Source organism: Bombina bombina, chromosome 2 (assembly GCF_027579735.1).
Source record: "Bombina bombina isolate aBomBom1 chromosome 2, aBomBom1.pri, whole genome shotgun sequence".
NCBI lineage: Eukaryota > Metazoa > Chordata > Amphibia > Anura > Bombinatoridae > Bombina > Bombina bombina.
The window spans coordinates 1,354,925,576-1,354,939,923 of record NC_069500.1 but is presented as its reverse complement, the minus strand read 5'-3'; the positions used below and the strand labels follow the sequence as shown (position 1 = coordinate 1,354,939,923).

The window sequence follows — 14,348 nt, the reverse complement described above, 5'->3', positions numbered from 1 at the left end:
CTTAGGAAGCGATAATATGGGGTTTAAAGCTTCAATTAGTCCCTCAGAAGACTCTCAGGACCTCAGGAGAAGTTGCTTGCTGCTTGTAAATGTAGGCCCCGCCCACCTCACTCGATGTTGCTGGGGCCTACACAAAACTAACAAAGCCTGCTTGAAAGCCATGTGGGTTATAAACAACCCCAAAGAACCCTCAAGCAAATGTCACATAAAACAGAAAACGTTACTCCCAGACACAAAAACGTTTGTCCCAAATTCACATAACAAACTGAGTGCCCACAAAAATTAACCCTTTATGCAAGCTAGTAAAAAAAAAAAACCTCTGATAACACTAGGATTACTGCTTACCCTTCACCTCATGGGGACACTGTCAGCCTTTCTGAGTTAACACAGTCTCTGCAGAAAATATGACTGAACATACCTCATTGCTGTATAGCAAGAAACTGTTCCTCACACTGAAGTTTTCCTGTACTCCTCAGCTTCTGTGGGAACAGCAGTGGACCTTAATTACAAAAGCTAAGATCATCACCCTCCAGGCAGAAATCTTCATCTATGTCCTGCCTGAGAGTAAATAGTACAACATTTAAATAGTACAACCATTTAAAAATAAATCCGTGGACTCGGTACATTATGCAAAAGAAATAAAAGACTGCACTTACCTCAGTGCTGATTAACAGCATGTGAAGTTCCACAGGATCAAGAGGTCTTCTCCCTCTAGCAGCTTTGTGGACACAAAAGGGCCTTAGTTAATATCTGGTAAGACCATCAGTATACAAAGGGCAGCACATGGGAGGCACAGTGAGGGTAAAACCCCACCAGTTCATTGCTTTAATGCCACCTGTAGCTCTACTCTAGAGGCTGACAAGGAATACGGCTACACCCTATAGGAAAATAGCACACTTTGGTACCATTTAAAAATAATAAACTCTTGATTGGAGAATCTAAACTAACACCTCACTTTACCTCTTCCTATCACTAACACAGGCAAAGAGAATGACTCGAGTGGGAGGGAAGGGAGGAGCCATATATACAGCTCTGCTGTGGTGCTCTTTGCCTCCTCCTGCTGACCAGGAGGCGATATCCCACAAGTAAGGATGAAATCCGTGGACTTATCGTATCTTGCAAAAGAAATATCAACACCTCCTTGAATAGAGTTCTAGAGATTTTCCAAACCTTTGGAAAAGTCTCAAACTTTCAACTAAACCTTTAAAAATCTAAGATCCTGAATATCACATATGACACAGAGATATTTGATCAGATTTTGCAGGATTGCCCACTTAAAAAACAGGACACTAAGATGAAATACTTAGACATTTATATATCCTCGGACCAACAGGAGATATTTGCGGCCAACTACAAAAGGTTGGAAGCCGACTTAGTAGCCGACCTGTCGAATTGGAAAAGTAAACCTATATCGTGGTTAGGCAGGGTTAATGTGGTTAAGATGAACGTACTACCTAGGCTTTTATATTTATTACAGACTACCCCTATACCCTTACCTTTAAATTATTTACATAGAATACAAAGCATAATAGAACAGTATATATGGGGGGGAGTTAAGCCTAGAGTCACAAAGAACACACTATATCTGCCCATAGATAGAGGAGGACTTGGACTGCCTAACATAAATGTATATAAACAAGCCATTACATTACAAAAATTATTAGACTGGAGCAGTAATGACCCCAATAAATTATGGGTGCAGTTAGATCCATACTGTGCACTTGGAATGCCGAAGGAATAGCCTAGCTGACGGGGAGGGATAGACCATCATCTGCATCCATGTAACCACTACTCACAGATTTCTTTGCCAGTTGGGACAAACTTCTAAACACCTCCAAAAACATATCCACTCACTTATACCCCCTGACACCTACATACCAGAACTCTGCAATGCCCTGGAATCACAGAGAAACAAACCTACATTAAGATGAATTGGTTGGCACACTCCAAGCTCAGCCATTTCTTATTGACACACAAGCAGAAGCATAACATTATTAGACAGGTGACCCCCTTCAAGACTTTGTGCATAAGAGAAACCCCAACAGATCATGCATTCTCCCTATTATACAAACTTCTCTTGATAGAGGATGCACAGATACTGCCCTCCTACACTAGAGCCTGGGAGAGGGAACTACACACAGAAATAGACATACAAGAATGGCTGACAGCATTTCAGACCACAAAACGCTCATCGATCTCAAGCAGGGTTTAAGAATCCGGGTACAAATTTTATCTAGGTGGTACCTCACCCCTAGCAGGTTAAAATACATATACAAAACAGCTTCAGGGAACTGCTAGAGGGAGTGTGGGGGTGAGGGCACTCTTACACACGTTTGGTGGGACTGTCCTGGGTTGGATCAATTTTGGACGGAGGTTCTGAGCCACATCAGAATAGCCACGGGGAAATCATTACAGAATAGCCCTAAGACACTTCTGTTCCTCGCATTACCTAACCTAGAAAGTAAAGCAAGCAGGGCACTACGGTTAGTCATGCTGAATGTGCAAAGATGTTGATCCCAAGGCACAGGAAAACTAAGACAACTCCAACAGTGGAGGAGTGGGGGAGACAGGTTGACACTTTACTACATCTAGAAAGGTACAACCACATGCAGAACGACACGTTAGACACACACGAAATCATGCTAATGCAGTGGAGGGGATGCATATCACGCCGGGAATGAATAAAGATGGGGTAAAAGGCTGACTACAACATGGGTTAAAATAATAGGCAGCCCAGGAGAAGAGGGGGAGAGAGAGGGAGGAGGCGCGCAGCGTATCTTTGGTTATGTTTCTTTGAATTGTTAAAAGCAGTCAAGTTTAACGTGAATAATTTGATATGCCACCGGACGCATTACACACTCAAAAACATTCAGGCCCATTTATCAAAGGGCTTGCAGACCTGATCCGACACTGCGGATCAGGTCCTCAAGACCTCGCTAAATGCGGAGAGCAATACGCTCTCCGCATTTAACATTGCACCAGCAGCTCACAAGAGCTGCTGGTGCAACGCCGCCCCCTGCTGACTCGCGGCCAATCGGCCACCAGCAGGGAGGTGTCAATCAACCTGATCGTATTCGATCAGGTTGATTTCCGGCGATTCCTGTCCGCCTGCTCTGAGCAAGCGGACAGGGTTATGGAACAGCGGTCTTTAGACCGCTGCTTCATAAGTTGTGTTTCTGGCGAGTCTTCAGACTCGCCAGAAACACGGCCCTTCAAGCTCCGTACGGAGCTTGATAAATGGGCCTGATTGACTTTAAGGGATCAAGTAAAAACCATAATTGGACACTTTGTGATAACCAGGAAAGAAGTTTGTTAAACAAGGCACAGTGTGCCGATATTTTGAACATTTCATATAACAAGAACATTTTGCAAAATATGTTATAAGTTTGCACATTACCCAATAAAACTCTTTGAAGGGAAAAAAGAAAAAAAAAATATACGGATTTCCTGGATATTAGGTGTTAGGGTGAGAACTTGAAAATCATATTTAACATCAACTATACATATTAAAATAGGGAATTGTTTTGAGATACTTACCTCATAGTTTTCAGCGATAAATGGAAATTGCTTGGGCTGTAGAAACTGGGTCTTTGGTACATCCAGACCGTCTTCCCCATACAGGAATTGGACCACGCTGCCATCGCTGTCCCGCACAGTGAGGTCATACTGAACCACAAGTCCTTCTAAATGTTTAATGATACACCTACAAGGAAAATTCATGTTTATTTTAGGGAAAATGAACACTGTCTATGCAATAAAGATGACGATTTCACAGAAAAAATTATAGGCTATATATTATAGTCTACACCAATGATATCCGCACTTCAGCTTTAGACCCAATTTTGTTATGTGAATTCTGCAATAAAGAACTTATATGCTTTTATTATGAAGCCGGCCACTGTCTATAGCTGAAATGCAGATATTGTTGGTGTATAGCCATTATTGTGAAGAGTAGGTGGAGCGCTCAATCCGGCTCCGGCGAGTGACGTCATTGCTGAAGAGACAAACACTTTGATAGTAAGTGCGGGTGTGTGACGGCGTGAAAACGGCTGATCTCTCTTGAAATCTAAAATCTACATGAAGAGTTCAGCAACACACTGTTCTAAAAGAATGAAGATAATTTGCAGTTTTATTCTAATTACATTAAAGGGACACTGAACCCAATTTTTTTTCTTTCATGATTCAGATAGAGCATGACATTTTAAGCAACTTTCTAATTTACTACTATTATCAATTTTTCTTCGTTCTCTTGCTATCTTTATTTTAAAAGCAGGAATGTAAATCTTAGCAGCCAGCCCATTTTAGGTTCAGCACCATGGATAGCGCTTGCTTATTGAAGACTTACATTTACCCACCAATAAGCAAACATAACCCAGGTTCTCAACCAAAAATGGGCCGGCTCCTATGCATCACATTCCTGCTTTTTAAATAAAGATAGCAAGAGAACGAAGAAAAATTGATAATAGGAGTAAATTAGAAAGTTGCTTAAAATTGCATGCTCTATCTGAATCACGAAAGAAAAAAGTTGGGGTTTTGTGTCCCTTTAAAGAAGTATCCTTTTTATATATTTAAAAAAAACTATTTTTATTATAAAATTTAGTTTGTTGCCTTTGGAATGCTTTGTTAAGAAGTATTTGTATATATCATCCTTTGCATGGGTAACACATAGGGACAGATTCTAGCCTTTTAGAAAAAAACACTTATCTAATGATTTTAAGCACCATTAATGGGACACTAAAGTCAAAATTATCATTCATGATAATTAAATTTCATGATTATGGATTAAAAAAAAAACTAAAAATAAAAATCCTGGTAGAGCACTTCTCTCTTTGTATGCATTTGTATTGTAACCCTGGGGAGGTCTCCCTAAGGATGATGGGGAAAAACCAGATGTGGACTCCTTGCCCAATTTTCTTAGAGGGATATGACTGCACCTCACTGACAAGGCCCAAAGGAGGCCGAAACTATTGTCTGGGGTTGCCGTTTCCCTTGTTCAGTGGAGCATTGTCTGGTATTTTGGGGCTGGACTGACCTTGTTAGGCAGGATCAGACTGATATACTTCATGAAAGTTTTCCTCTGTGAAAAGCACAATTGGGCTTGGTTGCAACCGGCCATAGATCAAGCCACTGAGCTGTTGTTCATTCCTGGCAGACTGCTTCTCTTTCTGTTTGAAGTATGTATACAAGACTGTAATGGGCTGACGGCTGTCACATGATAAAGTGGGCAGGGAAATAGAAGCAATCTTTGAAATGTCTACCTGGTAATTTGAAATTCAGAGTAAGTGCTATTGAATTATCTCTTTATTGCGCATTGTGGATCATGCAATTCTACTGTATTTAATAGTAATGTACTCCCCCATGTTCCTTTAAGAAAAAAAAGAATGTAAATTTATATCTATTGTTAAATTGACCTATTCCTTTTGGTGTTCATTTTTTAAACTTGGCTCCTTTCCATAAGAGCATACTGAGGTTTGATCAGGAACATGCCATTTATATTGCTGTTATCACAGCTGCCATATAAGTGTTCCAAACCACGTGCACGCTCCTGAACCTGACTTGGTGTGCTCTAATTGAAAGGAGCTAAGTTTCAAGGATACTTAGACAGAGGTAATAGATGTAAGCTGAAAAGTTTTAAAAACTGTATGTTCCACATGAATCATTACATTTAAATTCTGACTCCAATTGTCCTCTAAAGGAACTATAACACACACCGTAATATAATTCTTTATTTTGCCCCCTTTTCCTGTAATTTAAGTCTGAAAATTGTGGATTTTCCAGTCCTGAATAAGCACTTGGTAGGATTAACATGGCTAACCTTGCTACATATCTTTCCTTTATTTGCAGTTTAGTATCTTTTGATGTCAAACAATGGCAATTCTGCTAACACAATGACAGTGGCAAGCATAATCCTCTCCAGAATCAAGCCCGATTGGCTCCTCCAAATAAGGAAAGGGATGGGTGGAGTCTGACATTTGAAAAACAACTGCAGCAAAGAAAGTGTTAATCTGTTCTAATAATGTTCAGGCTCTGCTGATATGATAATCTACAGCGTTCTGCCGGGTGGCATCATGAAGCAGATGGGTGGGGGCAGTGTAATATCTGTTAATTATATATTACTTATGTTATCTAAAGCACAAATTAATTCATCCTTTAACAAATTGATTTAATGATGATCTGTGCAACACAAATTGAAAACATTTACTATTAGCAAATTTGGCCGGGTGGTGTACCCATTAAACAGGCACAGCGAAGAACAATATGATAGGAAGACTGCAGAAATATGTTGTAATTACAGCGTATTTACTATCCCTTTAAAAGGGATATAAAACCTAAAAAAATATTTTGGGATTCAGACAGAGCAAACAATTTAAAAAAACAAAATTCCAATTCACTTCTATTATGAAATTTGCTTCGTTCCCATGATATTCTGTGTTCAAGAGATACCTAGGTAGGCATCTGCAGCACTACATGGCAGGAAATAATGCTGCCATCTAGTGCTCTTGTAAACGAATATCATTCTTGCAAAACTGCTGACATTAAGTGTTCCAGACATGGCCGGCTCCTGAGCTTATGCCCCTGCTTTTCAACAAAAGATACCAAGAGAATGAAGAAAACGTAATAACAGAAGTAAATTGGAAAGCCGTTTAAAACTGCACGTTTTATGTGAATCATGAAAGAAAATCTTTGGGTTTCAGATCCCTTTAAATCTTACAAACAGATTGCTTCCTAGGCTACAAAAGGTTAATAAACCCCATCCTCTAATTTTGAAAGAAACTCACAAAATAATAAAAAACATTTATTGTACTGCATAGGTTTCCGTAGCGAATTGCAAGTTGCGTGTATTGTATATATTAGTGGCATTTAGATATGCGGCTTGCCCACCTCTGAAGGTATCCGGAGCGACTTGTTTTGACAGCGGTATCCACAAGACCTTCTCTACCGGCCATGCAGTGAAAAAAGAACTCCTGACAAAAAAATGCAAAGCAGCGTTAATTAGAAAAGGCAATAAAACAAATGTTATACCGCTAGTTCCTTCCCTCTCGTGACAAATTGATATTTACATATGCAAAGCAAAACAAGAATTGAGAGCTACAGCTTCTATTGCAGTTATAGAAAGCCTTATACTACATAAAGAACTTTAATATAACACAGTTGTTACTAAAAAACATCAAACATTTAAAGAACACGAAACCCAAAGTTTTTATTTCATGATTCAGACAGAACATGTAATGTTAAACAACTTTCCAATTTGCTTCCATTGTCTAAACTGCTTCATTCTCTTGGTATCCTTAGCTGAAAAGCATATCTAGATAGGCTCAGGAGCAGCAATGCATCACTGGGAACTAGCTGCCGATTGGTGGCTGCAAAAAAAACGCCTTTTTTCATTGGTCCACCAGATGTCTTCATATAGCTCTCAGTAGTAAATAGCTGCTCGTTCAAAGAAGAATACCAAGAAAATGAAGCAAATTGGATAGAAGAAGTTGTTTAAAATCTCATACTCTCTTTGAATCATGAAAATTAAAAAATTAAAATGTTGTGCTTCATGTCCCTTTAATAACTGATATAACTTTCATTACATAGAATATTTCAGTCCACCTTACTTTTAATACCTAATAGCATTCGTCAATTTTAAATTACCTAAAGCAAAATCCATAGCTAGAATAAACACTGTATCGTTAAAGGGACAGTAAAGTCAAAATTAAAGGGAGAGTCCCAGATTTTTTATTGTTTAAAAAGATAATCCCTTTAGTACCCATTCCCCAGTTTTGCATAACTAACAGCTATATTAATATACTTTTTACCTCTGTGATTACCTTGTATCTAAGCCTCTGCAGGCTGTTCCTTTATTTCAGTTCTTTTGACAGACCTTCATTTAAGCCAATCAGTGCTGACGCTTAAATAACTCCACGGATGTGAGCATAATGTTATCTATACGACACACATGAACTAGCAGTGTCTAACAAAAAAATCTCAAAATGCACTCAGATAAGAGGCAGTTCAACAGCTTAGAAATTAGCATATGAGCCTGCCTAGGTTTAGTTTACCCCAAAGAATACCAAGAGAGCAAAGCAAATTTGATGATAAAAAAAATTTGCAAAGTTGTTTAAAATTGCATGTCCTATTGGAATCGGGAAAGTTTATTTTTGACTAGACTGTCCCTTTAAAGATTCATGATTCAGATACAGCATGTAATTTTATACAACTTTCAAATGTATTTCTATAATCAAATGTGCTTTGTTTTCTTGGCATTCTTTGTTGAAAAGAATACCTAGGTAGGTTCAGAACCAGCAATGCACTACGGGAAATTAGCTACAAATTGGTGGCTGCACATAAATGTTTGTCATTTGCTTCTCTGATGTGGTCAGCTAGCTCCCAGTAGTAGTACAGCCACCAAGTAGTACATTGCTGCTCCATCAACAAAGAATTACAAGAGAATGAAGCAAATTTGATGATATGAGTAAATTGAAAAGTTGTTTAAAGTGACAGTAAACTTAGGTATTTATGTTACATCATTTTGTACTAAAAGCAGAATTATACAGCATTAGGCCAACAGCCCAGAGACAAAACCTCTTCACTTTCTATGAGATTTTTTTAGTGAAAATTTAGCAGTTACACTAAAGCTCAATTGCAATGTGTTGATCAACTGGAGAATAAAGCAATTTTTTTAAAATGGTAATTTACATAGTTTTAGAAGCCAGATTCTAATACTAGAGCTGATAACTAGTAGAGTCGCTAATTTTTTTTTTTTTAAATCACGTAGGTATTTATATTATATGATTCTTACTATTGTGTATTGGCATCCGTTCACTCCACCCCCACCTCATTGTTCCTGGTTTGTGCCTAGCGTGTTAGAAAGCAGTGCCACCTGCTCCGCTGACGTGCACAATGGTACTTGGATGCTGTTATAATTGCGATCGGAGATCCATTTCTAATGCTGTGGGAATCGATTTCTTAAAAATCACAAATGTTAATGCGTTGCTGGAAGGCTGAGCAGATCAATATCGTAGCGAACACATGCTCAAAAGAACTCAGGCTACTTTTCTAAATGCAAACATGCCAAAATGCCACAAATCTAACTGGACCACAGCATTATCGTCATTGGGTAAAAAAAATGCACTAAGTGGTGGGGCTGCCGGAGTGCATAATACAATCGGTGCGGTTTGATTTACAATACAATAGATTTGATTATTGAAACACATACACCTAGACTACGAGTTTTGCGTTATGAGTCAAATAGCAGTGTTGTGGCCCGTAATGCATAATTTTCCCTAACGCCGCCATTACAAGTCTTGTCGGTATAGCTGTACCGCACATCTTTTAGCCTGTAACGCAACGTCAGTACCGCACTCGTAAAAATTACGTTTTTTCATGGGATTCCCATAGCGCTCGTATTACGAGTTTTGCGTTCTGGCTAAAAAGCGAGCGTTACAGTCTAAAATCACAAGATCCGTAACGCCATCTAAAGTCAGCAGTTATGAATTTTATGTTACAGCTTTGTAGCGTAAAACTCATAACTAAAGTGTTAAAAATTACACCCATAAACTACCTATTAACCCCTAAACCGAGGCCCTCCCGCATCGCAAACACTATAATAAATTTATTAACCCCTAATATACCGCGCTCCCGACATCGCCGGCACTAATAAAATGTATTAACCCCTATTCCGTCGCTCCCCGACATCGTTGCCACTATAATAAACCTATTAACCCCTAAACCGCCGCCCTCTTGCATCACAAACACTATTTAATTATTATTAACCCCTAATCTGCTGTCCACCAACACCGACGCTATAATAAACCTATTAACCCCTAAACCGAAAGCCCCCCACAACGGAATATACTAAAATAAACTATTAACCCCTAAACCTAACGACCCTCTAACTTTATATTAAAATTACAATTTCCCTATCTTAAATTAAATTAAAACTTACCTGTCAAAACTAATTTTAAACCAACAATTAAACTATTATAATTATTAAACTAAAATTAAACTAACTACCAATTAAATAAAACTAAACTACACATTAAAAAATCCTAACACTACTCTAAAAATTACAAAAAGTATCTAATTACAACAAAAAAAACACTAAATTACGAAAAATAAACAAATTATCAAAAATAAAAAATAATTACTCCTAATGTAATAGCCCTATCAACATAAAAAAGCCCCCCCAAAATAAAAAAAAAACATAGCCTACAATAAACTACCAATTGGCCTTTTGTGGGACATTGCCCTAAAGATATCAGCTCTTTTAGCTGTAAGTAAAAAAAAAAAAAAAATACAAACCCCCCCAACAGTAAAACCCACCACCCAACCAACCCCCCCAAATAAAAAAATCTAAAATAACCTAAGCTAACCTTTGCCCTGAAAAGGGCATTTGTATAAGCATTGCCCTTAAAAAGGCATTTAGCTTTTTTACATTGCCCAAACCCTAATCTAAAAAAAAAAAAAAACCCACAAGAAAAAACCCTTAAAAAACCTAACACTAACCTCCGACAATCCACTTGCAGTTGTTGAAGTCCCGCTTGAAGGATCCATCCAGTCGGCGAAGTCATCATCCATGCGGCAAGAAGTCTTCATCCAGACGGCCTCTCCTATCTTCCTCCAGCCGGCGAAGTCCTCATCCATGCGGCAAGAAGTCTTCATCCAGACGGCCTCTCCTATCTTCCTCCAGCCGCGAAGTCATCATCCATGCAGCAAGAAGTCTTCATCCAGACGGCCTCTCCTATCTTCCTCCAGCCGGCGAAGTCCTCATCCATGCGGCAAGAAGTCTTCATCCAGACGGCCTCTCCTATCTTCCTCCAGCCGGCGAAGTCCTCATCCATGCGGCAAGAAGTCTTCATCCAGACGGCCTCTTCGATCTTCATTCAGCCGGCGCGGAGGGGGTCCATCCTGAAGACATCCGGCGCGGAGCATCCTCTTCATACGGTCACTGCGTATACTGATTCTTCAATGCAAGTGACGCAATCCAAGATGGCGTCCATAGCATTCCTATTGGCTGAAAGATTTCAATCAGCCAATAGGAATTAGAGCAGCTAAAATTCTATTGGCTGTTCAAATCAGCCAATAGAATGAGAGCTCAATCCTATTGGCTGATTGGAGGCTTGTTCAATTTACCATCACTTTAAGTTTTATAATAACTTACAGCAGTTAAAAACGTCATTGCAAATTAGCTGCAGAAATAGCTTGAATAATTTTGTTTCCTCTGCGCTTGGTCTAACATCACAATTATAAGATAAAAAACATAATTTATGGTTACCTGATAAATTAATTTCTTTCATAGTGGTGAGAGTCCACGATCCATTACGCCACGGAATTACCCTTCCTTACCACTGGGAGGAGGCAGATTCCAAAACACCAATAACTCTATAAAACCCCTCCCACCTCACAGGTACCTCAGTCTAATGTATAGCCAAGCAAAATAAGGTAGGAAAAAGAGCAGGGGAAAAAAAAAGGAAAAAACAACAACCCAAAAACCAAACAGAGGGAAGGAGTCTTGTGGACTCTCACTACTGTGAAAGAAATTCATTCATACAGGTGCCGAGAGTCCACAATCCATTACTCCTGGGGACAAATACCCAAGTTGTGTAGTCCACGAGTAATAATAGAAAAGGCCCACCCTAAGAAACATATTTTTTTCAATGAGAAACTGAATCCACAACCCTAACAACCCTAACAGAGCCTAAAAAAGGCAATAAAAAGTTAACAAATTAACCTGAAACCAATGCCTTAAGGACATCCTATCACAGGCTGCCTCAGAAGAAGCAAGAACATTAAAATGGTAGAATAAATGAGCAAGGAAGACCAAATCAGAAACGGCAGACCAAAATAGTCAGAAACCATCACCTTATCCTTAGTAAGATAAGGAGAAAAAGAATACAGAGAATAAATTCTTTTGTCAGAAGAAATGACTAAATGAAAAAAACAAAACAAAAAAAAAATTCCAAGAAGTTAATATGCACCTAAAGCATGGGCTCAAAAGGAGAAAAGATGCAAAATCCTCAAGACCAATACAAAGTTTCCAAGGAGGAAAAAAAATTGGAAAATAACAGGCGTCATTTAATTCTAGGCCAGACTAGAACTGAGCCACGAATGACAGAAAGATTAGCAATCTTCTTACGGAACATAACAAAAAAAGCAGAGAAAACGGACCTTTTAAAGAACTGGTGGATAAACTCTTATCCAAACTAACCATAGAATATAGACAGAAATCTGGATAAAGAAAGACAAGAAATAAAGACCTTCAAGACCTTTAAATAACAGACTAACAAGCCTGAAAAAAAGAAACTCAGAATCAGATATTCTCTTTGTCTTTGGACTATTCATTCAGTTTATCGCAAGCCATCAAGTCGAGAGAACTAGAATCCTAAAAGAAAAAAAAAGGACCTAAATTAAAAAGGTCTGGATGCAAAAGAATCAGCCAAGGAAAGAAAATGGACATACAAGTTGAAGTAAAAAGAAAAACCAAAGCTCTTCCTGACAAATCCTGACACCCTGAAGGAGAGAGGGGGGGGGGGAGAAAAAAAAAAGGTAGAAAAAATATTGACTAACCAATATATCCACTGATCTACCAGAGCATCCACAAACACAGTTCAAAGATCTCTGGATCTACACAATACCTGGGGGGAAAAAACTATCAGAAATATAGCTGAGCAATTCAAAAGAACTACAGTCTGATAAAAAAATAACCAAATGAAGAGACCACTCTTCCAAGTGGAAAACACTGAAGACTAAGAAAAAACTGCTTCCCAGTTATTCAGTCCTAGAATAAGAACAGAAGAAAAAAAATACTGCCCAGGAAAATTAAAATACTATACTCATAAGTAGGGAATGACCCCCTGATGATAGACATAAGCTACAGATGTAACATAGTCTAATATGAAAACAGGGAAAAGATTCTCTTCAAAAGTTGTCAACCCGGAAAGGCCCTGCATGGAGTTAAAGGGACACTGAACCCAGTTTCTTTTTTTCCTGATTCAGATAGAGCATGCAATTTTAAGCAACTTTCTAATTTACTCCTAATATCAAATTTTCTTCATTCTCTTGGTATCTAGTTGAAATGCAAGAAAGTACATTTAGATGCCGGTCCATTTTTGGTGAACAACCTGGGTTGTTCTTGCTGATTGGTGGATAAATCACCCACCAATAAACAAGTGCTGTCCAGCGTCTCAACCAAAAAATACCTTAGATGCCTTCTTTTTCAAATAAAGATAACAAGAGAATGAAGAAAAAACATAATTTATGCTTACCTGAAAAATTTATTTCTCTTGTGATGTATCGAGTCCACGGATTAATCTTTACTTGTGGGATATTCTCCTCCCCTACAGGAAGTGGCAAAGAGAGCACCCACAGCAGAGCTGCCTATATAGCTCCCCCCTTAGCTCCACCCCCCAGTCATTCGACCGAAGGCTAGGAAGAAAAAGGAGAAACCATAAGGTGCAGTGGTGACTGAAAGTTTTAAAATAAAAATATATATGCCTGTCTTAAAAAACAGGGCGGGCCGTGGACTCGATGCATCACAAGAGAAATACATTTATCAGGTAAGCATAAATTATGTTTTCTCTTGTAAGATGTATCGAGTCCACGGATTCATCCTTACTTGTGGGTTACCAATACCATAGCTTTAGGACACAGATGAAGGGAGGGACAAGGCAGGGACTTTAAACGGAAGGCACCACTGCTTGAAGAACTTTTCTCCCAAAAATAGCCTCCGAAGAAGCAAAAGTATCGAATTTTTAAAATTTGGAAAAAGTATGAAGCGAAGACCAAGTCGCCGCCTTACAAATCTGTTCAACAGAAGCCTCATTTTTAAAAGCCCATGTGGAAGCCACAGCTCTAGTAGAATGAGCAGTAATCCTTTCAGGAGGCTGCCGTCCAGCAGTCTCATAGGCCAAACAGATGATGCTTTTCTGCCAAAAAGAAAGAGAGGTAGCCGTAGCCCTTTGACCGCTCCGTTTACCAGAATAAACAACAAACAAAGAAGATGTTTGACGGAAATCTTTAGTTGCTTGTAAGTAGAATTTTAAAGCACGAACCACATCAAGATTGTGTAACAGACGCTCCTTCTTAGATGAAGGATTAGGACACAAAGAAGGAACCACAATCTCTTGATTGATATTCTTATTAGAATTTTGAGATCCAAGATTGGTCTGAAAGTTCCCTCTTTCTTGGGAACCACAAACAGGTTTGAATAAAACCCTAGCCCCTGTTCCTCCTTTGGGACTGGGCGAATCCCCCCCATGGTATGTAGGTCTTCTACACAGCGTAAGAACGCCTCTCTCTTTGTCTGGTTTACAGACAATCGAGAAATGTGAAATCTCCCCCTTGGAAGGGAGCCCTTGAATTCC

The 14,348-nt window shown here is 38.9% G+C and overlaps 1 protein-coding gene across 1 annotated transcript in view; it reads right to left on the bottom strand.

Annotated features, from left to right (window-relative positions):
* The window catches only part of POLR1A (RNA polymerase I subunit A), a 364,344-nt gene that overhangs the window by 234,100 nt on the left and 115,896 nt on the right, over window positions 1-14,348 (bottom strand). Inside the window, 2 exon segments of the mRNA XM_053704267.1 lie at window positions 3,538-3,703; window positions 6,883-6,965. Of these exon segments, the coding sequence (XP_053560242.1) occupies window positions 3,538-3,703; window positions 6,883-6,965 (249 nt within the window).